Source organism: Perca fluviatilis, chromosome 15 (genome assembly GCF_010015445.1).
Source record: "Perca fluviatilis chromosome 15, GENO_Pfluv_1.0, whole genome shotgun sequence".
NCBI lineage: Eukaryota > Metazoa > Chordata > Actinopteri > Perciformes > Percidae > Perca > Perca fluviatilis.
The window spans coordinates 5,845,125-5,872,491 of record NC_053126.1 but is presented as its reverse complement, the minus strand read 5'-3'; the positions used below and the strand labels follow the sequence as shown (position 1 = coordinate 5,872,491).

At 43.8% G+C, this 27,367-nt stretch overlaps 1 protein-coding gene across 1 annotated transcript; it reads right to left on the bottom strand.

Annotated features, from left to right (window-relative positions):
• Positions 1-403: 403 nt before the first annotated feature.
• LOC120573990 (myosin-16-like) lies at positions 404-27,367 on the bottom strand. Its single transcript, XM_039823945.1, has 44 exons — positions 27,164-27,367; positions 26,871-27,014; positions 25,558-25,714; positions 25,075-25,102; positions 24,870-24,966; positions 24,620-24,712; positions 24,450-24,513; positions 24,180-24,278; positions 23,979-24,086; positions 23,658-23,792; positions 23,371-23,472; positions 23,085-23,251; positions 22,803-22,973; positions 22,479-22,655; positions 22,011-22,196; positions 21,796-21,883; positions 21,508-21,625; positions 21,282-21,402; positions 20,290-20,426; positions 20,042-20,123; positions 19,776-19,949; positions 18,537-18,617; positions 18,277-18,423; positions 18,077-18,181; positions 17,876-17,962; positions 17,590-17,735; positions 17,220-17,310; positions 16,009-16,065; positions 15,784-15,870; positions 15,043-15,288; positions 14,800-14,917; positions 14,332-14,459; positions 13,413-13,609; positions 12,228-12,360; positions 9,950-10,166; positions 8,948-9,084; positions 8,224-8,327; positions 5,497-5,689; positions 5,207-5,410; positions 4,475-4,600; positions 3,473-3,643; positions 1,691-1,891; positions 1,052-1,290; positions 404-956 (listed from the first exon to the last, which is right to left on the bottom strand). The coding sequence occupies exons 1-43, from the start codon at positions 27,365-27,367 to the stop codon at positions 1,093-1,095; spliced, it is 5,826 nt and encodes a 1,941-aa protein (XP_039679879.1). The 3' UTR covers positions 404-956; positions 1,052-1,092.

The window sequence follows — 27,367 nt, the reverse complement described above, 5'->3', positions numbered from 1 at the left end:
ATAAAAGAGACTTCAGATACAGTATTAGGAGACCACTAAGGTCTATATAAAAGAGACTTCAGATACAGTATTAGGGGACCACTAAGGTCTATATAAAAGAGACTTCAGATACAGTATTAGGGGACCACTAAGGTCTATATAAAAGCATCCAAAAAGCAGCATTTCATGGGACCTTTAATGCGGTTTTGTAGAGAGGCCTAGTGTCAAAATCAAATTTCTGTGTAATCACATTATCACAAACCTCAGGTCATTTTTGCCCCATGTTTACCTCACAGATAAAGGCTAAAGATTCAGAAACACTACAATATTAGGATGTGTGCTTCATTAAGTTCAGCTCCTCTGAATAAGCCACAGACCTTTCTGCTCATTTGCTTGTAGTTTATTTAAGACTTTGCAGCCAGCCACTACACACACACACACACACACACTTTTAACACATGCAGGAGCGACACACAGGTGGGCTCTCTATCGTTGACATGAGAGCGCAGCTTTCTCCCTCTCCTCCCCCCAGTGTAGAGACACTATCTGAGATCACGCAAGGCACAGACACACATACATACATACACACACTAATAAACAATATGGGATCCAATCAAAGCACTTTACAGAACCATGAGAGCAAATATCACATAACCAAAGATATGTACCTGACAGTTGTTCCACATAAAAACACTTTCAAGTGTACATTCAAAGCCTGCAGACCCTTACAGTACATTCAAGGTATACTAACAGTAAAACATACTTAGCATGCAGGCTAAAACCGACTAGTACAGGTGAAGTGACCAATCCTAAGACTATATTGATTAAGACTGTTAGTGATGTTAAAGACTCTTTTAATTATTTAAGACTTTCTAAGTAGCTCTGTCTGGGCCTTTTTAAGACTTTCCCCGGGGGAGCCTGAGCTCATACTTCCTCAGTCAAGCGTCCTCTGGAGGGCTGAATGGGTGTGTGTCACTCTGTGGGAGAACAAAGACAAAATTGACTGAACAATAGTGTGTGTGTCAAAGATGGTATGCTCAGATAGATGATCCTCCTCTGTGTAATTGCCTACCTGCTCGTTGTGTGTGCGTTAGTGTGTGTCTCTTTTCCCTTCTACCCGTCCTGTCCTCCACTGGTAGGCTTGTTGACCTGGACGATCTCCACCGTGGTGAAGCCCTTATTGGTGGAGGCTCGGTTCCTCATCCTCATTTTATTTAGGGTCATCTCTGCCACTTCTGCACGCTCCTCAGCATCATCTAGCTCATGGATCGTCTTCCTGTATTTAGACAGGCTGCTGTTGGCCTGCTCCTCCTACAGTGAGACAGGCAAGACGTTTAGAGAATGTCTTCCCCATGCTCTGTGGACCATGTATGCTATTTGAGGAATTGAATAAAAGTGTACTATTTTTGGATTGACATATCTTTAATATTCTATCCTCTAATGGGATCCAAGTAGCATAATTAAAAGTGACACAAAAGGAATTATTTAACATTTTGGGAAGTATGCTTATTCACTTTCTGGTGGACGATAAGATAAGGTTATACATTACTGTGAGATATAAACTAAATAACATTTCTTAATCTTCTTACGGCACTTGCAGATTACAAGGTAGTACAAAATGTAGTTATAAAGAAAACATCACATAAATTCCAAATCATTAAGTAGAAAAATGTATATATATATATTTTTTTTGAATAGTCGTCCTACTCACAGCCTCCTCTATCTGGCGTTTGTAGGACTTGAGCTTGTTCTGGAGTTTCTCCACCAGCTCCTGCATGCGCTGATTGGTCTTGTGGTCTTCCTCCGTCTGGAAGATCAGCTCTTTGAGCCGACGCTCTCCCTTACGGAGGTTTTTCACTGTCTCCATGTGGCGCTTCTGCTCCTGATCCAGCTCATTCTCCACCTCCTTGATCTAAGGGAAGAAAAAGTTGAATGGTTTAAACCAGAGATCATCAACAAGGGGGGTCTGGGACCCTTACGGGGTCCTCAGAGTTACTGCAGGGTACAGTACATAAACATGAGTCCAACATATCATTAGAAAAGATAAATCGGCCTATTTGTGATTTGTTTTTAAATGTACACAACATTGATGATCGGCCTGTAGGTAAGGTAGCCACTAAGGTAGCCATCCACAGATACAGTTAAGCTTAAGGATTCACTGTGCTACATGTATGTTTAACATTAAAACATGTATAAATATATGAATGTCAATAATTATTTGAATACATTGTATGCGTCACAAATAGGTATGTGTAAAGGCTTTAGGCCACCCTACATGTTATTGTAGGCCCAGTTTAATATGCAACTTCATTTCCAAACATATGTAGTTGGGGGTCCCTGCTCTGTCTCTCTTTCAGCTAAGCGGGGTCCTTGGCCTAAAAGACGTCGAAGGCCCCTGGTTTAAAGAGAATGACAGGGCTGACCTGAAGTGTCTAACCTGTTTCCATTTAGTCACTTTTAAAGTGCTCATATTAGGCTCATTTTCAGGTTCATAATTGTATTTAGAGGTTATATCAGACTAGGTTTCCATGGTTTAATAAAAAAAAAAAAAAAAAGAAATAACACCATATTTTTGTTGTACTGCACATTGCTGCAACTCCTCTTTTCACCCTGTGTGTTGAGCTCTCTGTTTTAGCTACAGAGTGAGACATCTTACTTCTGTCCCATCTTTGTTGGGAGTCGCACATGCGCAGTTGCTAGGTAAGGACTACTAGCCAGTCAGAAGCAGAGTATGAGGGCGTGCCCTGACAGTACCTAGGTAAGGACTACTAGCCAGTCAGAAGCAGAGTATGAGGGCGTGCCCTGACAGTACCTAGGTAAGGACTACTAGCCAGTCAGAAGAAGAGTATGAGGGCGTGCCCTGACAGTAGCTAGGTAAGGACTACTAGCCAGTCAGAAGCAGAGTATGAGGGCGTGCCCTGACAGTAGCTAGGTAAGGACTACTAGCCAGTCAGAAGCAGAGTATGAGGGCGTGCCCTGACAGTACCTAGGTAAGGACTACTAGCCAGTCAGAAGCAGAGTATGAGGGCGTGCCCTGACAGTAGCTAGGTAAGGACTACTAGCCAGTCAGAAGCAGAGTATGAGGGCGTGCCCTGACAGTAACTAGGTAAGGACTACTAGCCAGTCAGAAACAGAGTATGAGGGCCCTGACAGTAACTAGGTAAGGACTACTAGCCAGTCAGAAGCAGAATATGAGGGCGTGCCACGCTAGCAGCTAGGCGAGCATTATAACGTGGGTTACAAAGTGACCCACGTTTGTCTCTGAAGTAAAGGCTGGACTACAATAGAGCTGTTTGGAGCAGTTGGTGAACAGTGTTTTCTGTTGGAGATGATAAGTCCCTTTGGGGGGGACTTGGGGCTTTTTCACTTTGTAAAACTCTTATGTGCACAAAAAAAGATATACAACACAATAAAGGAAAGGGGAAAAGCCAAAAATCATAATATGAGCTCTTTGAGCTAATGCTATTTGCCTGCTATCAACACAGCTCCTCACCCTGGTTTCCAGTTTCTGGATGGTGCGTTTTCCAGCCTTCAGCGCCAGCTGCTCAGCCTCCTCCAGCCTCAGTGTGAGGTCTCGGAGGTTCTGCTCCTGGTTCTTCTTAATCTTCTCCAGGTGGGAGCTCCGGTCCTGCTCCTGTCGAAGCTCCTCACACAGTCGCGTTGCCTGCAGGCAGACACATGAAACATACCCACGCGTGATTCATTTTGAACTCAATGCCACGGCAAAGAAACTGCAATTTTTTAAATTTAAATCTTGCCTGTTTCATGTATATTATGTATGCATATATTATTATTAGTGCTGCCAGTTAAACGCGTTATTAACGGCGTTAACGCAAACCCATTTTAATGGCGTACATTTTTTATCTCAAGATTAACGTTCTTTTTGGCCTAGCAAACTTTGTAGTTTTTTTCACATGCTGTTGCAACAACTAGTAACGTTAGAAAAACTACAACACCACACCAGATCTAGCTAGACCGGGAACTAAACAACAGGTACGCCGCACACACTGGTTTGGGCTCGCGAGCCGGCCAAAGAGTAGTAGGCTAACGTTACGTTTTGAGTGGATGGCGAGCACGAGACGCCGAAATGGATGCCAATAAGATTCTGAATGGAAAGTTTACTTTTCAAAAGTTGCCAAATGGTTCCATTGACGAGACCAAAGTGATGTGTGTGTTTTGTGGTTGTGAACTGAGCTATCATCGCAGCACGTCCAGTCTGAAATACCACTTGATGACCAAGCACACAGCTGATGCGAATTCTCCGCCCCCTCGTCAAAGCCAGGCGACAAAAGCACAAATCCACTTTTCAATGTTGATAAGAGCATTAAAACGAGAAAAATAAATAATAAATAAAAATGTGCGATTAATTGCGAGTTGACTATGACATTTAATGCGATTAATCGTGATTAAATATTTTAATCGTTTGACAGCACTAATTATTATGTTTTAACTTTGTGGCTTTGTGGTGGGGGTTGTGTGTAGTCGTGCAGCTTACATCGGTCACAGCCTTCTTGGCTCTCTCATCAGCAGAGCGAAACTCTGAGATCAGCTCTTCATTCTCACTGGACAGCCGGGCGAGGTCAGCCTCCAGTTTTCTCTTCAGGATGGTCAGACTTTGGTTCTGGAGCGAGAAAAGTGGATGATGTTAGTTGTGATCAAAAAATCAAGATAAATGGGATTATAAAAACTAACCAATTGTGTGTGTGTGCGTGTGTGTAGTTCAAATTTGTTTATTAGGATAAACCCCTTGAGATGTATCATCTCGTTTTCGAGTGTGTGTGTGTGTGTGTGTGTGTGTGTGTGTGTGTGTGTGTGTGTGTGTGTGTGTGTGTGTGTGTGTGTGTGTGTGTGTGTGTGTGTGTTCTCGTTTAACTGCATTTGTGGGGTCCAAAAACCGGGAGTACAGTATACTTGTGGGGTCCTGACAGCTTTGTGGGGCCAAAATGCTGGACCCCACAAGGTTAAAGGACTGTTTGAGTGTTAAGACTTGGTTTTAGGATTAGGGTTAGAATTAGGTTATGGTTAGGGTGAGGGTAAGGGTTAAGGTTAGGCATTCAGTTGGGATGGTTAAGGTTAGGATAATGGCCTAGGGAATGCATTATGTCAATGGCAGGTCCCCACAAAAGACAGTGGGAACGCACTGTGTGTGTGTGTGTGTGTGTGTGTGTGTGTGTGTGTGTTTGTGTGTGTGTGTGTGTGTGTGTGTGTGTGTTATGGAACAGCCTACCTGCATGCTGGTCTCACTGAACCTCTCCGTGGTTTCCACCAGCTCCTGCTCGATGAGTTTGCGGGCCCTCTCGGACGCGTCCAGGCCTCCTCTCAGCTCCTCCATCTCTCCTTGCATCAGGCACAGCCGCCGCTCCTGGAGGCTGTACTTCTCCCTCAGCTCGTCGTGCTGACGGGCGTCCTCGTCCATCTGCACCTGCAGATCCTGGATGAGACACGAGGATTATTGCTCTCATATTTTAATTTTTTATTTTTTAATCGCAAGGTTTTTCTTCAAATAAAAACTCGTACTTTGATCTGCTGCTGCAGCTTCTTGAGGGTTTTGACCAGCTCAGCGTTGTTCCTGTTGGCGTGCTCCAGCTGGATCTCCATCTCGTTCAAGTCTCCCTCCATCTTCTTCTTCATCCTCAAAGCCTCGGCGCGACCTTTGGCCTCTGCTTCCAGGCTGGCCTGCAGCGACTCTACCGCACGCGCATGGTTCTTTCTACAGGACACAGGATGTAGTTAAAGGAGTAAATAGGGCTTATCACAGTCTACCCTGGCTGTAGATTAGTCAACGTCAACTGGCGGCCCGCGGGCCACATCCGGCCCGCCAAAGCTTTTAGTCTGGCCCGCAGAATAATCATGAATTCACAAAATGTAAAGATGAAAAAATGTGTTCTGTTATTTATCATTTCAAGCATTTAGAGCAAAAATCCAGCCCCCTGTATTTGCATCTCTATTCACATGCCGGGATTCTGTACAGCGATGCCCGAGCTCCACACGCACAGCTGAGCCAAGATGTGTGTGTGTTAAAACACATCATGTGTGTTAAAACACACACACCGCTGAGCCGGGATGTGTGCGCGTTAAAACACGCAGCACCTGACTGGGAACGATACGGCCGCTGGGGCAGATGAACTCACGCTGGTCTCTTTTCTGTAAGTAGGCTACAATAAAACCTTCGTGAGTAAAAAGTCAATACTTATCAATGCACTCACCTGTGTAGACCGGCATAAACATGTAGAAAGCGATATTTCAGTCTGCTCAGTCCACTCTTGTCCACCGCGCTGTTTTTTACGCAAACACAGCTCTACTCTGCAATTTTTACAAACAAGCTAAAACAAAAGCTGTCGGTTTGTAGTCTAACTGTTTATCTTAGTTTGCCGGGAATCTGGAAATTTGGACAAATTCTTGTAAACCTTACTGCTGGCTGAACAAACCAAACTCTCCGCTAGAGCGGTGAATCTATGGAGGTATTATAAGACCAAAACAGATACATGTGGACAGATACTTAACAGATACTTAATATGCACGTGAATGACGCGATCGTTATGTTCGAGTTCTTCATTCTTGATGATGATGATGCTGGTTTTATTATTTTGCAAAAGCATCTTTCATTGTAAATGAGGCATACATGACGAGTGCATAGCCTGCTTATCTGTCCATTCATCATTAAAGCTGGGCTTTTCCACGTCTTTGACAGTGACATGTTTACCCGACAACAGCCATTTCTTTCTGCAAGCATTTTCCACCAATCAGGACGCTGCATACTACAATAATGTTTCCATAATCACAGACTTTAAACATCACTCCTCAGTGAACTGCCTCCTAGTCTGAGATCATTTTCTAGTTAAAGAGCCAGTTATCAGTATGTATGAGTTTGCTCACACTAATACATGTAAACAAAAATATAGCATTAATTCAGTAAGAAAGGGGAAATTTCGAACAAGAATAGGCGTATTAGGTATAAATTAATTTTATTTTCTTTATTTGAAAGTCCGGCCCCCAGAGTGTCTGCTTAGAAAAATTCTGGCCCTTGAAAAAATGTAGTTGATGACCCCTGGCTGTAGATAGGTGGGCCAACGCATTTTTGGTCTCAGTGCAAGTAATTAGGTTGTTTTTTTGTCTTTTGTTGGCTCACTTTTACTCACAACATGCTAACCGGCAACATAGGATTCCATTCACTACGCTAAGCTAACTAGCGGTGGCGTTGCCGGTGTTGCACCAGACCAAAACAATGTATGCACAAAAAATGCGTTGGCCCACCTATCTACAGCTAGGGGAGACCGTGATGAGCCCTATTTCAAGAAACGGTGGTGTATCCCTTTAAGGACTAGGTGGTTGTGAAACACAAATACAAATTAAGTTCTTGTGGATCATGGTGAGCAATGAGTACATTTGTGAATGAAGACTGAATCTTCTATAGTTCAGTTAGTTTAATGGTTTGCTTATGGGACTGTATCAAAGTTATTAGGGGGGAGATGGGGTCAGAAAAGGTGGAGGGTTATGTTTTTGATTTATGTCTTGATCTTTTTAATGGATTTTTTGTTTGAGGAGGAAAGGAATGGGTCTTTCATTTTTCCATGCCCCAGATTTATATTTTATTTCGCCCTTTTCTTGTGAGAGTTAGAGCTGGGCAATATATCAATATTATATCGATATCGTGATATGAGACTAGATATCGTCTTAGATTTCGGATATCCTGATATCGTAATATGGCATAACCAGACTGTTGTAACTGTTCTATTATTTGCCTTTACCCACGTAGTCATTATATCCACATTACTGATGATTATTTATTAAAAATCTCATTGTGTAAATGTTTTGAGAAAGCAACAATAGTCAACACTACAATATAGTTGTGGTATCGATATCGAGGTATTTGATCAAAAATATCATGATATTTGATTTTCTACATATCGCCCAGCCCTATTGAGAGTATCTGTAAAAAATAAAATAAAACAATTGAATAGTTACATGAAAATAGTTCAATGAAAAACATGCATCGTGTTTGCACCGTGGATGTATTTTGCCATATGCAGCGGACAACAACCATGTGTCTTTCTGAAGGCTATAGGAACATGAGTCAGCTTTAAGAAAGTAAATATGATCTTTAGTTAGTACGGATTGATAAGAGTAATTAATATTTTTTAAATCATTTCTAAGGTAATGATACTATTATTTCTAGGAATTTAGGTTTTTAACCTTTTCTGTGTTTGACCCACTATGTTATGTTTTCCAAATCTCTTTTCTAACCTGGTGACTTCAAACTCTTCCTCCTTCTCGTGGATTCTGCGGTCGATGTCAGCCTTGACCTGAGCGAGCTCCAGCTGCACACGCACCAGCTTACCTTCCTCCCCCTGGACACACACGCACACACACACACACACACACACACACACACACACACACACACACACAGACACACACACACACACACACACACAACACACACATACATTTTAAAACTGGAAAATAGACAACTTTACTATGGACAGAGGCCCTGCCACTAACACTGCAAGCATTTATGGCTGTCTTTGGATTGATTGATTGATTGATTGATTGATTGATTGATTGATTGATTGATTGATTGATTGATTGATTGATTGATTGATTGATTGATTGGATTGAACTTTTGTTCAATAAATCCACCAACAGCCAAACCAGACTGGAAATAATCTGTCATTATTTTTCTAAAATTCATGTACGTCATTTTCTCCAAATTGTTCCCCAGTCAGAACTCATACATGCCACGTTTTTTTTCTTTCTTCTATTTCCCAAATAATTCAATTCATTTTTATTTATAGTGTCAAATGACAACAGGAGTTATCGCAGGACACTTTACAGATAGAGTAGGTCTAGACCACATTCTATAATTTACAGAGACTCAACAATTCCCCCACCAAGAGCAAGCATTTTGGTGCGACAGTGGCCAGGAAAAGATTTCCTTTTCACAGGCAGAGAAATAGGCTCTTTGTACCTCGAGTGCAGCTTCAGTCTCATCCAGAGCCAGCTGCAGCTCCTCCTTCTCCACCTCCAGTTTCTTCTTTGCCTTCTGGAGCTCGTGGACGCTGCGGCCTCCTTCCCCGAGCTGGTCCACCAACTCCTTGATCTCCTCTGTGGGGAGAGAGGGCACGTTGTCAAGAAACCATGACATAACTCTTTCAAAAATCTGTGTGCTGCCTGTTTCTCGGTCATGGCTGTTATTGTAATTTCATCTTTGTACTTAGGGTTCAAAACTAACTTTTTGGTCCTCTAGCCAAATGGCTAGGGAATGTTTCAATTTTACCAGCCACTCAATACATTACCATTGTTTTTTTTGGCTGTTGAGTAAAGCAAATCTACCAGCCACTTGCATATTTTGCCAGCCTTTGACTTAACCTGGAAATCCAGAGTTCTCGCGAGAGAATTTGCTCAGCGAGTCACTCTGGCATTGAGTAATGATGCTCATTAACTATGCCCTTGTAGTCGAGCTGCACCAATCACATCGGTGTGTATCTGATATAGGCGGGCCAGAGGCGAGCTAAACACATGACGACAGTTTAATCTACCAGTTAGCTCCGCTGGTAGCTAAGCGTATGGGGCTCTGGATACATCACCCTGTGTATTGTTGTGATTGGTCGTAGTGTTATCCAATTGCGTGCAGTGAGATTTTCAAATGCATACTTGGTGCCGCCCCTCGAGGTGGGCCATTTTCATTACTCAATGCCAGACCCTTAATCTTTCGGATTTCGGTCTGGCTTTCCAGGCTACCTTTGACTAGTAAATGGTGCTCATTTCTAACCTTGTTTGTACTATTTGTGTAATTGTTGTCTGGCTCTGTGTGTATTTTTCTTTTTCTCTTGTATTTTTTGGGCAAAGTGAATTTCATATGAGAGTATAGACATGTAATCAGGCTATCCAGCTTGAAGCATTTTCAGGATATCATCCCCATCGCACTATGGTCTACTGTACCGCAGTACCTGCAGCGGTAAGAAGCTACCTGAGAGGGTTTTGTTTTCCTTGCGGACGGTCTCTATGTGATCCTGGCTCTCCTCGTAGGCCGTCTTCAGCTTGTAGAGCTCCGTCATGTAGGAGCGGCTCTCCTTCTGGCTGTTGTCCAGTTCCAGTTGCAGCTCCTCATTCTTCTGGCTCCACTCGGCCGCCATCTTGTCGAAAACTCGCTGCTTCTTATCCAGAGCTGCTGCTGCTGCGTTGGACTACGATCGCACAGGCAGAAAGCAAATGGAGCTCCCTTTTTGTGATCATTATTTATACATACTCACATAACATTAGATTTTGATAGTTTCATTTCATCAGGAAAGAGCCCCAAGATATAATGACATGGGTGTAAAGGTAACGCTAAATAATCAATATTAGATAACTAATTATTAGTTTTGTATTGAGTTCAAATACAGTTGCTGGTTACAGGTTCCTTAATGCTAAGAGTTACAGCAAGCATTTTAAAGGTCCTATGACATGCTGCTTTTTGGATGCTTTTATATAGACCTTAGTGGTCCCCTAATACTATATCTGAAGTCTCTTTTATATAGACCTTTGTGGTCCCCTAATACTGTCTCTGAAGTCTCTTTTATATAGGCCTTAGTGGTCCCCTAATACTGTATCTGAAGTCTCTTTTATATAGACCTTAGTGGTCCCCTAATACTGTATCTGAAGTCTCTTTTATATAGGCCTTAGTGGTCCCCTAATACTGTATCTGAAGTCTCTTTTATATAGACCTTAGTGGTCCCCTAATACTGTATCTGAAGTCTCTTTTATATAGGCCTTAGTGGTCCCCTAATACTGTATCTGAAGTCTCTTTTATATAGACCTTAGTGGTCCCTTAATACTGTATCTGAAGTCTCTTTTATATAGGCCTTAGTGGTCCCCTAATACTGTATCTGAAGTCTCTTTTATATAGGCCTTAGTGGTCCAGCCTTTACTTCAGAGACAAACGGGGGTCACTTTGTAACACACGTTATAATGCTCGCCTAGCTGCTAGCGTGGCATGCCCTCATACTCTGCTTCTGACTGGCTAGTAGTCCTTACCTAGGTACTGCGCATGTGCGACTCCCAACAAAGATGGAACAGAAGTGGGATGTCTCACTCTGTAGCTAAAACAGAGAGCTCAACACATGCTGCTTTTTGGATGCTTTTATATAGACCTTAGTGGTCCCCTAATACTGTATCTGAAGTCTCTTTTATATAGACCTTAGTGGTCCCCTAATACTGTATCTGAAGTCTCTTTTATATAGACCTTAGTGGTCCCCTAATACTGTATCTGAAGTCTCTTTTATATAGACCTTAGTGGTCCCCTAATACTGTATCTGAAGTCTCTTTTATATAGACCTTAGTGGTCCCCTAATACTGTATCTGAAGTCTCTTTTATATAGACCTTAGTGGTCCCCTAATACTGTATCTGAAGTCTCTTTTATATAGACCTTAGTGGTACCCTAATACTGTATCTGAAGTCTCTTTTATATAGACCTTAGTGGTCCCCTAATACTGTATCTGAAGTCTCTTTTATATAGACCTTAGTGGTACCCTAATACTGTATCTGAAGTCTCTTTTATATAGACCTTAGTGGTACCCTAATACTGTATCTGAAGTCTCTTTTATATAGACCTTAGTGGTCCCCTAATACTGTATCTGAAGTATCTTTCCCGAAATTCAGCCTTGGTGCAGAATTACAGCCACTAGAGTCAGTCCCACAAAGAGCTTTTCTTAGTATGTGCCATTTCTGTGTCTGTAGCTTTAAATGCTATTGAGGAGGAGAGGGGGGGGGGCAAGGTGGAGGGTGGGGGTGTGGCCTTGACCAATGGCCACTTTGCTCATTTGAAAGCCATGATGTCTCTCTCTCATGGGTGGGCCAAATTCTCTGGGCGGGCAAAGCAGAGAAAGGGGAGGTAACCTTGCTCCTTATGACCTCATAAGGAGAAGATTCCAGATCGGTCCATCTGAGCTTTCATTTTCTCAAAGGCAGAGCAGGATACCCAGGGCTCGGTTTACACCTATCACCATTTCTAGCCACTGGGGGACCATAGGCAGGCTGGGGGAACTCATATTAATGTTAAAAAAAAACTCATGAAGGGAAATTTTCATGCCATGGGACCTTTAAGACATGATATTTTTCCCCAGCAAAAACATGAACTCTTGCAGACTGTGTCCTATGTGTCGAGTTATAGACAAAAGTGTGTGTATGTGTGTGTGTGTGTGTGTGTGTGTGTGTGTGTGTGTGTGTGTGTGTGTGTGTGTGTGTGTGTGTGTGTGTGTGTGTATACCCTCTCCAGGTCTATGGTGAGATCTTCCACCTCTCCCTGCAGCCTCAGCTTGACCTTATCCAGGCTGGCAGCTCTGGCTTGTGCCGCCTCCGCTGCCTCCTCAGCCTCCTGCAGACGCACTGCTAGTTTGCGTCTTGAGGAGAGTGGTGGGGGGGGGAGGGAAAGAGAGGGAGAGGCAACCGTGGGATTACAATTAAAAAGTGTCAAGACAACCACCATGTTTCATCTATACCCAAGACTGATATACACAATCTATATATACTTTTTATTTGATTTACAGGGGTAGTCGCACAATCTCTTGGCTCTGTTGCAGTGTTTCTTAAATGGGGGGTACGTGTACTGCAGGGGGTACGTGAGATTTCTTTTAAATATATATATATTATATATATATTCCCTGAAAATTTATACTATAATAATAAATTAATTTAGTCATGGATTTTAAACATTTAAAGTGCTCATATTATGCTTTTGGGGTTTTTCCCTTTCCTTTATTGTGTTATACAGTATATCGTTGTGCATGTAATAGGTTTACAAAGTGAAAAAGCCCAAAGTCCCCCCCAAAGGGACTTACCATCTCCAACAGAAAACACTGTTCACCAACTGCTCCAAACAGCTCTACTGTAGTCCAGTCTTTACTTCAGAGACGAACACTTTGTAACACACGTTATAATGCTCGCCTAGCTGCTAGCGTGGCACACCCTCATACTCTGCCTCTGACTGGCTAGTAGTCCTTACCTAGGTACTGTCAGGACACGCACTCATACTCTGCTTCTGACTGGCTAGTAGTCCTTACTTAGCTACTGCACATGTGCGACTCCCAACAAAGATGGAACAGAAGTGAGTTGTCTCACTCTGTAGCTAAAACAGAGAGCTCAACACACAGGGTGAAAAGAGGAGCTGCAGAAATGTGCAGTAAAAAAAGATGGTGTTTTTTTTTAAATTAAACCATGTAAACCTATTCTGATATAACCTCTAAATACAATTATGAACCTGAAAATGAGCATAATATGGGCACTTTAAAGTAGCATTTAAGAGTTTTTTCAGTAACAAAGTTAGACAGTGGCAGTGCAGCGCTTTAATGTGTCTCTTTCTGAAGCCCAAAACAGCTTTGCGCTGGTCAGAGAATATTTTCCAGGGGGTACATTACTGAAAACAGTTTAAGAACCACGGCTCTGTTGAACCTACTTGGTCTCCTCCAGCTCCTCGGTGCGGTGGATGGCGTCCGTCTCGTACTTGCTCCTCCAGGAGGTGACGTCGGCGTTGAGCTTGGACACGAGGCGCTGCAGCTCCCCTCGGGCTTCGGACTCCTCCTCCAGCTGCTCCTTCAGCAGGGAGAGGTCGTGGCGGGCGTTGGCCAGGCCCATCACCGCTGTGTTACGGCCCTGCAGAGGGGGAGAGGCGCCTTAGCAGGAGGTTTTTGGAGATGTTTTTAAAAGGCAGCAAAAAGAAATAAAATTTGAGGTACTTGTACTTTACTTGAGTCTTTTCTTTTCATTACACTTTTCTACTTCTACTCCGCTTCATCTCAGAGAAATGTTGTACTTTTTACTCCACTACATAAATCTGACAGCTTTAGTTTCTTTACAGATTAGGATTTTTGTACAAAAAACACATAGTTTATAAAAATTATCTTTTATTATAAATCAAACTACCCAACAACATACAGGCCTACAAGTCCAGCTGAAATAATTAGACCATTAAACACTTAGTTGATGTGTGATGTTAATGTGAGGATTTTTTCTGCATTGACTTTTACTTTTAATACTTTAAGTAAATTTTCCTGATGATACTTACATACTTTTACTTAAGTAACATTTTCAATGCAGGACTATTACTTGCAGAGTAAGTTAGTTATTAGTATTTTTACCTAATTAAAGGATCTGAATGCTTCTTCCACTACTGGTGGTTTGAATCTCAAAACCAGAATGAACAATGATCTCCCCTCACACCACAAAAGCACTGCCGATGGGCCCGTGTGCAAGGCACCGGCTGAGACTGAGGCTGAACTGTGCAGCTCTCAGCTGTGAAAATGTGTACAAAAATATTACACGTTACTTCTAAGTGAAGAGGAAACGAATGAGTGTGTGTTTGTGGCGACTTGTACCTTGTTCTCCTCGTCCACCTGTCGCTTGAGCTCGTCGACCTGCGTGGTGAGGGAGGCCTTCAGCCTGGTCACCTGGGTCAGCTTACTCTGCACGTCGTCCAACTCCCTGCTCAGATCATTGTTCTCCGCTGCACACGCACACACACACACACACACACACACACACACACACACACACACACACACACACACACACACACAAGAATAGAACATGAAAAAGTCCAAGAAACTGTATTTTTTGGGGCTTTTGCGCCTTTATTTGACAGGACAGCTAGGTGAGAAAGGGGAGAGAGAGGTGGGAAGACATGCAGGAAATCGTCACAGGTCAGATTCTAACCCTGGACCTCTGCGTCGATGCATAAACCTCTCAGTATATGTGCACCTGCTCTACCCACTGAGCCAACCCGGCCACAGAAACTGTTTTCTTTTTGTTCGTGTGCATGTGTGCATGTGTGTGTGTGTTCTTACTGGTCAGGTGGATTTTGGCAGCGTTGAGCTCAGTCTGATTGCGCTCCATCTCAGCCAGGCGAGCATTAGCCTCTGCCAGATTGTCCTCCAGTTTACGGGCATGGACCTCAGAGTTCATCTATACATGTAAACACCCAAATACACACAGGTGCAAAAATCAGAAGTGCGTATGAGTTTAAATATTTATGTATGATTTTTCTTGATTGAGCTAATCACACTCGATGTTCCAAAATAACGTCGTACCTTTGCTTTCTGAGTGGCCTCCATGGTGACGTTAAGGTCTTCGATCTCCGCCTTCATGCTCTGTTTGTCCTTCTCCAGTTTAACTTTCAGCCTGGTCAGGTTCTCCAGCTGCTCGCCCAGCTCAGCCATCGCGTCTGAGTGCTTCTTCCTCAGCGCTGCCGCCGTGGTCTCTGATTGGAGCGCTGCCTCTTCCAGCTCCCGCCTCAGCTTCAGCAGGTCAGTCTCCCGCTTCCTGTTCTGCTCGATCTAAGGTTTAAAAGGACAGAGGTTAAAGTTTTCCAAACATAAACAAAACAGCCAACACTACTAGGTTTTACTACCCTCTGATTAGTCTACAGTATATCGGCGACATCTCATTTCCGGGATTGTTCAGGTGCCTGCCGGAAATTCCGCCAGATGTCCCTCGTTTCGGCCGGATGTCCGGTACCTTCCTCTTTCTTTGTGTTGTAATTCTAAACTCCGGTGGATTTCTGAGGACTATGGTTAACTCCTCAGATCTCTGCAGGGTAAATCCAGACAGCTAGCTGACTACTAGACGTTCCATCAAAACGAGTTCCTTTCCCAGGCTATTTTGCAGAGTTACCATCATTGTGTCCCAAGACAATTGTGATTGGTTTAAAGAAATTCCATCCTGGAACGTTGTGTGGACTAGCCAGACCCTCTTTCCAGAGCGCTGTGGAACGAAGGTCTGGCAATGTGAGACTACCCTTTGATTGATTGACAGCTGTCAGTCACACTCACCTGGGCGACGGTGGCTCCTCCCGCCTCCTCCAGCCTATCACTGAGGTCCTCCAGATCTCGGGATAGCTCGGCCCTCTGCTTCTCCACCTTTCAGAGAGCAGACAACTCTAATCTCTAACTGCCATAGGTAATATCCCACCTTCCTGTCTATTCATACTTGTCAACATGTGAATGTATAATAATTGTTATTCTGCAGTTGTGTAATATATGAGGTTTAGTTTGTACCTTGGCTCTCATGGCTCGTTCAGCTTCCAGCTCTTCCTCCAGCTCCTCTATGCGGCCCTGAAGGGAAAGACAAATGTGTGCAAGATTATAATCTCTAAAACCAGATCATTTATCATGCCTCTTTAGTTCTTCGACTTCTTCACCCTCTCCCCTACTTCCTAACCTTATATTCACACTGCTCTCTCTCTCTCTCTCTCTTTTCATTTGCTATCGCACCTTTCCTCAACACACCCATCTCGCATTAATTTGAAGCCACAAAACTTAGTTTTGGTCGCAAATGTTGACCTAATGGTGGCACTAGAGATAAAGTCTGGAGGATCACCAAAGTCAGCACAATTCATCTTCTGGGAACCACGAATATCTGTACAAACTGTCATGACAATCCACCAAACAGTTGTTGAGATTTTTCAGTCTGGACCGCGGTGGTGACCAGACCAACACACCAACACGTCATCCCTGTGCTAGGGATGACATTTACATGTACATAATTACGTGACATAAATAAATAAATAACAAATTTAGCTCAATATTTGCAGGAACAAAAACTACAAAGACTGCTCTAGTCTTTGCTTCTCCTAATCCGGTGGTCTTAATAGCTCCGCCTAGCCATGTTAAACCACAGATGAAGGAGCAATTGAAATCAGCTAGTGTGGTGCTTCATGGACTAAAAGCCTGCAGACGCCTGCTCCTCTAACCATTACATTACATGTTGAAGTGTATTTTTATCTGACCATTCTATATAACTTGTATTTAAGCTTTATATGACTGGTATCTTAGATTGGTCAATTATTGATCCCACCCTAAGTTGTGAAGTATAGATATACCATGTGTTAACAGCAGAACCTCAGAGGACCATTGGAGAATTGGGAAAACTGTTGCTCTCCGAGCTCTTCAGAGCTTGTAAATTGATGCTGAATTCTTTGATGTAAATAAACCCTTATAATCAAGAAACAGCGTCAGCGGATTCCTCTCCACACAACATTATAGCATCGCTACCAAATACACAACAATGTCATTTAGCTGACGCTTTTATCCAAAGCGACTTACATTTGCTACATATGTCAGAGGATGCACGCCTCTGGAGCAACTAGGGGTTAAGTGTCTCGCTCAGGGACACATTGGTTGATGTATCGCAGTGGGAATTGAACCTAGATCTCTCACACCATAGGCATGTGTCTCATCCACTCCACCATCACCACCCAACCACAAACCTGGTGCTCTTTGAGCTTGCGGCTGAGCATGGAGCTGAGAGCCTGCTCGTCCTCCAGCTTCGAGTTCATGTTGTTGATCTCGAAGTCCCTCCTGGATGAACACACAGCAAACACACACGCAGCAGTGGGATCAGAAACCAATGGGACAAACAGTGTGTAAGAGAGAGTGAGTGACACACAGAGGTATGAGTAGTGATAAGAGTTACTTTTGTAAGTTAAACGTACAGGAAGTCAGACGTAAAGATACTTCTAAAGCTTTTATGAACTTGTCTGTTTCAATGTGTGTGTGTGTGTGTGTGTGTGTGTGTGTGTGTGTGTGTGTGTGTGCGTGTGTGTGTGTGTGTGCGTGCGTGTGTGTGTTGTTTCTCACTTCTTAATAACCTCCTCCAGGTCGAGCTTAGCGCTCTCCATCTCGTTCAGGTTCTCTATGGTCATCTTCAGGTCTCCCTCTGCCTTCCGCCTCGCTTTCTCCACCTCCGCCCTGATCCTCTTCTCCTGCTCCCAGCAGTCCTCCAGCTACACACGCACACACACACACACACACACACACACAAACACAAACCCAGACCTTAAAGCTGAGTATATTCAGCTGCAGGTGTGCACATAATGTATTCCTGCTCCACAGAGTTTCAAAAAGTCACGAAGACAGATTTTACCTCATTCACTTGGGAGTTGAGCTTGCTGTTGGTCTTGGTCAGATGGTTAACTTTGTCTTCTTCTGTTTGGAGATCCTCCACAGTTTTCTGATTCAAATATTAGAATGTCTTGGTCACGATTAAAGTCATGGGCATAAAAAAGGTGTTTTTCAAATATTAGTTTATGTGCATGCATGTTGCCATGTGCGTGTGTTTGTCTACCTGTTGCAGTTCCTCCAGAGCTCTCTTTTCCTTCTGCAGCTTGGTCACATGGTCGTCTCTCTGACTCAGGTCACCCGTCAGAGTTCGCACCTTGAAGTCCAGACCCTAAACTCACAGTTGAACAGAATTCAGTCGTCAACACATACATCTCCAAAGCTGCAGTACTGCATGTCCTCTCTCCTCAGCCTCCTCCACTCTACCTGTTTCTCCTTCTCAGTCTTGGCCAGTGTGGACTCCAGAGACTCCAGGTCTCTCTTCAGCTCGGTCAGTTCCCCCTCCAGCTGCCTCCTCTGGCCATGGAGGGAGGCCGTGTTGCCTTCCTCTTCCTCCAGGCGCTCACGCAGATCCTAAGACACAGGACAGTTGGAACACTTTCCAAAATGTCTTATTACCAGATTTCACACATATAATATAGACAAAAACACTCATAAAGTGTTACGGTTCATGCGCAACACGTTACCTGCAATGACTCCTCCATCTGGACCTTTTGGTGCATCAGCTGGGTGCAGCGCTCCTCAGCATCACCCAGCGTGTCCTGCTCCTGTGGGGAGACAAGGTGTCGTCGTGTTTTTATAACTATAACTGTTTTTGCATTTTAAGGACGTAACATAACCCTCTCCTCGTTAGTATGGTGGACAGTATCTGCCTGTCACGCAGAAGATTCGCAGACGGGGAGCAACGTTTCTTTCCAGAGTTTCCCCTCTGGGAATCAATTAAAGCTCATCTTATTTTAGATGTATTGTATGTACGTATTATCTATAAATGTATTACTCATACCGAAATGGCGCCTCCCTTAGATATAGTGTGAGAAGCTCAGTCATTTGTGAGGAACTCGCAGTAGAGCCGCTGCTTCTTGCGTGGAAAGGAGCCAGCTAAGTGTTTCGGGCATCTGGTGAGGATGCCCCCTGGGCGCCTCCCTGGGGAGGTGTTCCAGGCTCGTCCAGCTGGGAGGAGGCCTCGGGGAAGACCCAGGACTAGGTGGAGGGATTATATCTCCAGCCTGGCCTGGGAATAGAGCTGGTTAATGTGGCTCGGGAATAATTTGACATGGGTCCTTTTTTACACTTCTTAATTCATTTTTTGGGGGGAATTTTTAGGCCTTTATTTGACAGGACAGATGAAGACATGAAAGAGGAGAGGGAGCGGTGGAATGACATGCAGCAAAGGGCCGCAGGTCAGAGTCAAACCTGGGCCCGCTGTGTCGAGGAGTAAAGGCTCTGTATGTGGGCGCCCGCTCTACCAACTGAGCTATCCGGGCGCCCCCCTTTTTTTACACTTCTTTCGTCTTAGTTTATGTAATGTGAAAGAACAACACAAGAGAAATGTATTAGAAAGATATTAAACATGTATTGAACTTATTTGCAGATTCTGAGAGTTATAGATTTGTTAGATTAGAAAGTAATTTACGAACCATTTTAGATTTAAAAAAATAAAAATATTATTTGTTCAACTGTGAAGCCTTTTTAAACAAAAATAAAAATGTTTATATCATGATAATTTAGGTGAATGAATCTGGAAACTTTTCATTGGCCCCCTGGCAGAGTGCCACGGACCCCACTTTGAGAATCCCTGATCTAGATGGTTAGAAGAGTCTTTCGTTATTCTGGAAATACCTTCAGAACAGCAGTAAGGGTTGTAGAGAGTGATTGTTTCTGTTTTTCAGAAGAGCAACGGGACTTGAATGCAGATGTGCACTTACTGCAGCCAGCGCCAGGGCGAGGTCGTTCTTCTCCTGTGACAGAGTGACCATCTTCCCCTCCACATCTTTGATCTTGCCCTCCAGCTCTTTGACTCTCTCCACTGCCACCCTCAGCTCCTCTTCCTTTGCCTTGTAGGTCTCCTCCTGACGGGCGACCATCAGCAGAGGCTTCACCTGGGGGGGGGAGCAAGGCAGGAAACGCGATGGTTAACATGATAACGATGATCATTTATCATTTGGCAAGACACTAAAGGCAATCATTTCACCTTAGTGTAGAGTTTCCACCAGCCCCAGAAGCGTAACTGAAGGAACTTCCTCACGTTTCGCTGGATGGCCATCAGTGCAATTCTGCATCACACACACACATGAACACAGAAACATTTGTTAGCATTTACAAACATACACTGAAGACGTATGTACACATAATCGACCAAAATATACTCCATCTCTCCTGGCCTAGCTGTCTTATAGGAGAACACACGTGGTGCGCACAGAAACACAGGCACACACTGACCGTCTGTCCACCATCTTCTTAAACTCGACCCTCATCAGAATTCCTCTAAGTTGAGCCTGCAGCATGGTCAGGATCTTTGCCAGCCTCTCGTCGCGCATGTCCTCCATCTTTGCCAGGACTCCTGCGCGGAAAAACACCTGGAAAGGAACACGCAGACAGGTGAAAGACGGAAGAACAGGAGGGGTGAGAAAAAAGAGGAAAACTGAGGGAAAAGCTTTAATCAGATTTATGCTCTGATTTGCTAAAGGTCCCATATTGTAAAAAGTGAGATTTCCATGTATAAATACTGTGAACGTATCAAAGCGCTCAATCAATAGAGAAATGCACACATCCCGTATTCAGAAACTGTGCCTTTAAACGAGCCGTCAGGACTTCCGTACGGTTGTGATGTCACAACTAAACTACAAACTGTATGTATAAGTAGAAAGTGATGGTGCAGAGCAGGGGCGTAGCACAAAATTCTGGGCCCTGTAGAAAGGCATTTTCCACAGCTATTCATTTTAGCATCTTTTTGGGCCCTCCTCACATGAGGGCCCTGGGTACTCAGTCCCCTTTCCCCCCCCAGTCCAACGCCCCTGGTGCTGAGACTCAGAGAGTGCGGATGCAGACGACCCGGAAACACTGACCAGTGAGAGCAGACTGGGCTTTTACGGGAGGGGAGCTTAAAGAGACAGGCGCCAAAACAGAGCTTTGCAGTCAGAGGGTGAATACGTGTATATTCAGACAGACAGTATAAGAAAAATAATGTGTTTTATGAACATCTAAGCACGTAAACATGTACTAGTTGAAAATATGAACCTGAAAATTTGCGTAATGTTTGACCTTTAACACACACAGTTCCTATAGATTACACACAATATGCAACGAAAGAGCCAGTGTACAAAAAGTGATTCAACTTTAAAGTCTTTACTATTGATTGATATCTATTTGTTCAATAAGTCATTTCATTTACATGTGTTGTGTTTTAGATAATGATTATAACAGCGGTGTACCTTGGTGTGGCCGATGCGGTACTCCATATTATCCAGGCCAACTGAACTCAGGATGAGCTCAGAGGCCTTCTTGTTGTCAACAAATCCCTTAGGGATGACGTTAGGGTTGAGGATATAGTACCTACGAGACATCGGGAAAGGAGAAATGTGACAGTAGTTTAAGTAACATGGCGATAAACACTGGAATAATGGAGATGAATACAGAAAGAATGAATGGGAATCAGACCTTTGTTTGAATTCTGGGTACTGTAGTCTGTTGGGGAATCCTTTCCTGCAGATACGGATGCCCTCCAGCACGCCGTTACATGCTAACTGGTGCAGGATCAGGTGGTTATCTGTCACACCTTCACAACATGGCGGAGAGAACCAAGACCAGTGGATAGTGAATATTTGACGTCTCAGAAAGAAGACAGCTCTTAACATAGCGAACATTGTGATCATGTGCCTCCAAATTCATACAGTGGCATCAGGATCTTGACAATTAAGATCAACGCACATTTTTTTACCCACTCACCTGACTTCTTGAACTCATTGGGCACGATGCAGCGGACAAAGTGGGGAGCAGTGCTTCGCAGGGTGCTCATCAGCTTGTTCAGTTGTTCCTGTTGTACACAAACAGTCAAAGACACCTGTGAGATTGTGAGCCTGCTGTGAGAGCTGCAGTATTCTTAAATGTGTGTGTTTGTGTGTGTGTGTGTGTAAGCATCCCCGTGTGTCTATGTGAATTACCCTGTAGAAGTTGGAGACAGTTTGAAAGGACGACCCTTTCTTCTGTTTCTTGGTTCCTGCGCCGGCCTCCTCCTCTTTGAAGAGCAGAGCCAGCAGAGGCATGGAGGACTTCTGGAAGAGTCCCACCACCGTCTCATTCAGAGGGTCTTTGTTCTTCTCCAGCCAGTGAGCGATGTTGTAGCCCACCTGTGAAAGGCACAAACACATTTACAGACTGATGTACACACAGTTACACATCCTACTTTTACATACAGCGATATCAATGACTTTGACTGTTTAAACAGTATTATTAGCAACATTCTGCTGAATAGCTAAGGCTATGCACGCATATGTTTGTAACTATCTTTTGAACTCTGAGTTATCTCACCGCAAACACACACACATTCTTTCACATCCCTATTGAGGCATGTGTGCATTGTTTAGCCACTAACATCTCCATGTCAAATGCTATACCAATCCAGTACTCACAGTGCCAGCATAGTGCACCAGTTCAAAGTGGGCCTCGGGTCCTTTCTTCCCCCCTTTGGGCTTTAGGAAGTTGGAGGACTTGCCCAGGTGGTTGTCATACAGAGCTGCTTTGAAGGTTGCGTCTGTCGCCTTTGGAAACACACACTGCTCCTCCAGGATGGAAAAAATCCCCATTGGCTAGAAGGTAGAAAATATATGGTGTACTCAACACACTGTATATACACATTTGCGAACTTTATGCTGACTGTGTGTGTGTGTGTGTGTGTGTGTGTGTGTGTGTTGTGTGTGTGTGTGTGTGTGTTTGTATGTCAGCGTGTGTGTTACCCTCTCCAGCAGGTCGATGCAGGCCTGCAGGTCCAGGCCGAAGTCGATGAAGACCCAGTCGATGCCCTCCTTCTTGTACTCCTCCTGCTCCAGCACAAACATGTGGTGGTTGAAGAACTGCTGCAGCTTCTCATTGGTGAAGTTGATGCACAGCTGCTCAAAGCTGTTGAGCTGGAGAGGAAAGACAGAGTTGGATCACTGGAGGATGAGATAAGCCTGTCACATAATGGAGCGGAAAGGACATGATCATATCTCGTCCAAGGAAATCTATTGAAAGCTCACCTCAAAGATCTCAAACCCAGCGATGTCTAGCACTCCTATGAAGTACTGCCGCTGCATCTTGGTGTCCAGGGTCTTGTTGATGCGGGTCACCATCCACTTGAACATGCGGTCATAGATGGCTTTTGCCAGAGCGCCGATGGAGTACACACACTGGTCCTGGTTCTGACCTGACAGTTCATATTCAAATATTGTAACTGAGTGCATCGTCTACACTCTCACTGGTTAGTCTTTGTTTCCCAAAAAAAAATGAAATAGAATCATCTAAAAAAATGTCTTTGTAATATACCTTTGGTCACAAACTCGTTGCCAACTTTGACCCTGGGGCGCGTTATGCCCTTCTGCAGCTCCCCAGAGTTGATGGCCATGAGGTGGGCGACTTTGTCAGCCACTTTAGGAAGGGAAAGGAGAGTGGGGGACGAGGAATGAATTCAATTATTTCAACAATGTCTTGTAACACATGCTGAAAAAAATGGGTCGGAACAGACATACACATAATGAAAAATAAAACTGATGAAAAGAAGGATAGATTGAAAGAAAAGGCCAGAGAGAGAGAGAGAGGTGGACTTTTCATACCCTCAGTGGAATCCACATCAGCCTGTTCTTCTCTGGCTTTTTGTTTGAACTTCATGTTACCGAAGTGCATTATGCCTCCAGTCAACTTGTACACACTCATCTTCTCATCAGAAGTAAAGCCAAGGACATCAAAGGCTTCCTATGGCAGAAGAGAGAATGTCAGGGCTGCGCAACAGTTACACAAAGAGAGGCAATAGCCCCATCAACAGGCTCATTTATATCATTTCTCATCGGTCACGCAAAGATGCGTGTCAGTCTTTATCACTGATATAAAATCAAAGTGCAGCATGAATAACTTGGCTCACACAGAAAACTATGAACTCACATCAGTGAGCAGCAGTTCCTCCCCATCATCCATGTTATCCACCACGGTGACTCCCTGACACACCCACACATACTGTTTGGGGTCAGGCTTCAGCAGCAAAGCCTCTGGAAGACATACAATATTTTTCATACAATATTTAATAATACTCAACTTTATTTATTAAGTACAGTACATTTAAAAAAATAACAGAGTTGGACCTATGAATTCTGGCTTCCTTCCAGACAGGAGTTGGTAGAAGATGTGGTATCCTCTCTCAGCAGCCTGCTGGGAAATCACTCTCGATTTCTCCAGCAGATCTGAAGCACACAGACGCATACATAGTCAAAGACACAGACAAAACACCACAGACACAATAGGACAAGCTGTTTTTAAGGATGCTAATTATATTCCTGTTACAGCTAATGTTTTTTCCCCACATCCAAAATAATAAAAACAATTTAAAAAACGAGTCAATGAAATCCACTCACAGCTCTCAATGTCAGCGCCAGCCAGCTTAGCTGTCGGCCCAAAGTGAATGCGAATGAACTTTCCCTAAAACGACACAAATATTATTCTCACAGATTTGCTGATTGTACCACAATCATTATTTAATTTGATAATGAAAAAAAAAAAGATCTGATGATGATTTTGTCCCTACAAAACGTGAGGAGTTGTTGTTCCTAATGGTCTTGGCGTTGCCAAATGCCTCCAGCACTGGGTTAGCCTGAATGATCTGGTCCTCCAAAGAGCCCTGAGAGAAGAGAAGAGAAGAGAAGAGAAGAGAAGAGAAGAGAAGAGAAGAGAAGAGAAGAGAAGAGAAGAGAAGAGAAGAGAAGAGAAGATGAATTTTTTTTGTCAACGAAGAAAAGCAACAAATCATGCCGGTGCACACACAACGACACACTTGCCTTGGAGTCGGAGGCTTTGCTCCCAGAAGCTCCAACATTGGCGAAGTACTGGATGACCTTCTTGGTGTTTTCAGTCTTGCCAGCACCAGATTCTCCACTGGAGGAGAGAAACAAATAAGGTGTCGACACCGTAATAGAGAGACATGCAGGTTACCCCTTGTATTTGTATGGGACGTGCAAACATAAAACAACACGGTGTCCTTACGTGATCAGCATAGACTGGTTCTCATGCTCTGCCACGGTGGGACATAGAGAGGGCAGGAGGAGAAACAGAGAGAGTGCGAGAGAGACGAGAATAATTACTGCTGATTTCCCTCTGAGCAGATCAGAGGACTGCTGATGTTTTCTGTCAGCATGTACCAAGAACACAGACAGCTGTCAGCTCTCCCCTGATGCCATATAATAACTTCAAATATGTTTCTGCTCCCTGAACAAATCATCGCACGCCACACTGATTACACAGCAACTGCCCCGCTCCCTCTTTCCACATAAAGAACAGTTTAATGACTTTCAAGCAACTCATCTCAAGGGGGGTTCATCCCAAATCGCCACATACCACTTGCATGCTTACTTATCCTCTTTGCCAACTCCACCTCCCTCCCCTCACCCACCGATGACCTATGACTGATTCAAATATCTTCCTTCCCTGCCACTTTAATCGCCCACAGTGCCATCGCCCTCTCCTCACCCATCAGCATGTCGTGGTAGGCGTTGTCAGAGATGGAGAAGAGGTGAGGAGGAACTTCGTTGCGTTTCTTCCCCTTGTATATCTGGGCCACTTTAGCGCCATAGATGGGTAGCCATTTGTACGGGTTGATCGTCACACAGAAGAGGCCTGAGTAGGTCTAGAAGTGGAAAGGGAGCGTATGAAAAGGTTTTGAAGGATGCAGCAGGATAAAATGATCAACAAAATCATGCCTATGAACAAATCTGGTTCATAGGCACTTTTAAAATAAGATAAGATTAGAAAAGCTTTATGGTCTGTCACGAGTGACAGAAATATTTCTTTGACAGGGCAGGCTCAAATGACATAAAGTAGATATAAGAACACAAAGATACATATAGAAACAGTGTAATAACATTGACTGTACAAACGTGCAAAATGCAAAAAAAGTGCAAGAAGAAGCCTGAATGGAGCTGCTTGATGTTGTGTGGTGATGGCAGTGGGGATGAAGGATTTTTTATATATGTTTTTAATTGCAAATGGGACTCTGGGCAGTAACTGAAAGGATTGGTGACGGGGGTGGGTTGGATCCTGATTATAGTGAACATAAACTACGCATTTATTAAGAAAGGTCTGGTGCTATTCAGGGAAAAGTCCACAATTTGGGATCTGAATATGAAAATACATAAATTCCAATGCAGGTGAGAAGGTGTTTTGTGAAAGTGCATTCATTTATATATTTGTTACATCCACTTTTCATGTTAAGCCTGCCTAGTTGTGTACTTCTTCTGGTGATGTCCTCCTTCAAAGGGCTGTTCCCCTGATTTAGTATTTAACTTAAATAGAGTTGGGGGACTGACAGATTTGAAAAAGCACCTTCAAAATCAAAGCAGCAGGGGCCGGAAATATTCTGACTTTTAGGCCTTTGTATCGCACCAAAAATATTGAATCCTACATTTCCTATAATGCAACGAATAGCATCTTTTCATTAGACCCACCCTGCCTGTGTCTTTTAACCTCCACGCCCCCACTTATCTTATAAAAATGTGCAGTGTCCTAGCCCAAGCTGAGATAACTCTGATGAGATCATTATGACATCATCGGGGTTATTACGGTCAAGATCCCTCCAAAGCCACAGAAGATATAGTGCAACTGTTTTCACGGGCTGAGCTGTGCTCTACATGGTGAATAAAGTGATATTTATTCGTAAAATGGGTGCTGAACTCCATTCAGCTTTTGGTTGAAAGTGCAATAATAACATAACAGTTATGTGGGGCACAAAGCAACGTTTTTCTACTGGTTTTGAATAGGTTTGGGTGGTGCTGTAACAGGCTTACATAGATCCTCATGTTGACGTAGCGGCTGCGCAGGTTTTCCAAGACGCTGGCCTCGTTGAGGAAAGTGAGGTTGGCCATGTCGCTGGCTTGGTAGAACTTAGCAGGGTTCATCTGCTGGACGTCATCCTTCCTCACAGTCACAGTCTGACCAGAAAGGATAATCACTCAATCAATAACGTCATCATCAGGATTATTATGGTCAGAGTGAGATTATTAACATTACTCTTGATTAGCTTACTTTTACTTTATAAATGTAAATCTTTGAGACAAAATAAGTGCAGCGTTAGTCTTACAGTGTTCTTGGTGGTCTTGACGGTGACTTTGTCCCCATCTTCAGACTGAATCTCCCCAGCAATGAAAGCCTCCTTCTCATCTTTGACCCAGCAGGAGCGCTTGATGTCGTATGGTTTATTCATGGCATCCAGGCGCTCCTTCTCTGAGGGAACCAGGAACGGCATGGGGTCCACATCGTCCCCGCATTCCCCTTTATATGGCAT

Bases quoted from the DNA above. Each gene is read 5' to 3' on its own strand.
- LOC120573990 (XM_039823945.1), bottom strand. From the start codon at position 27,367: ATGCCATATAAAGGGGAATGCGGGGACGATGTGGACCCCATGCCGTTC. The intron at 18,424-18,536 runs GTAACGTGTTGC...CCTGTGTCTTAG, and splicing joins AGATGGAGGAGTCATTGCAG to GATCTGCGTGAGCGCCTGGA. The intron at 5,690-8,223 runs GTTAGAAAAGAG...TGTGTCCTGTAG, and splicing joins GAAGAGTTTGAAGTCACCAG to AAAGAACCATGCGCGTGCGG.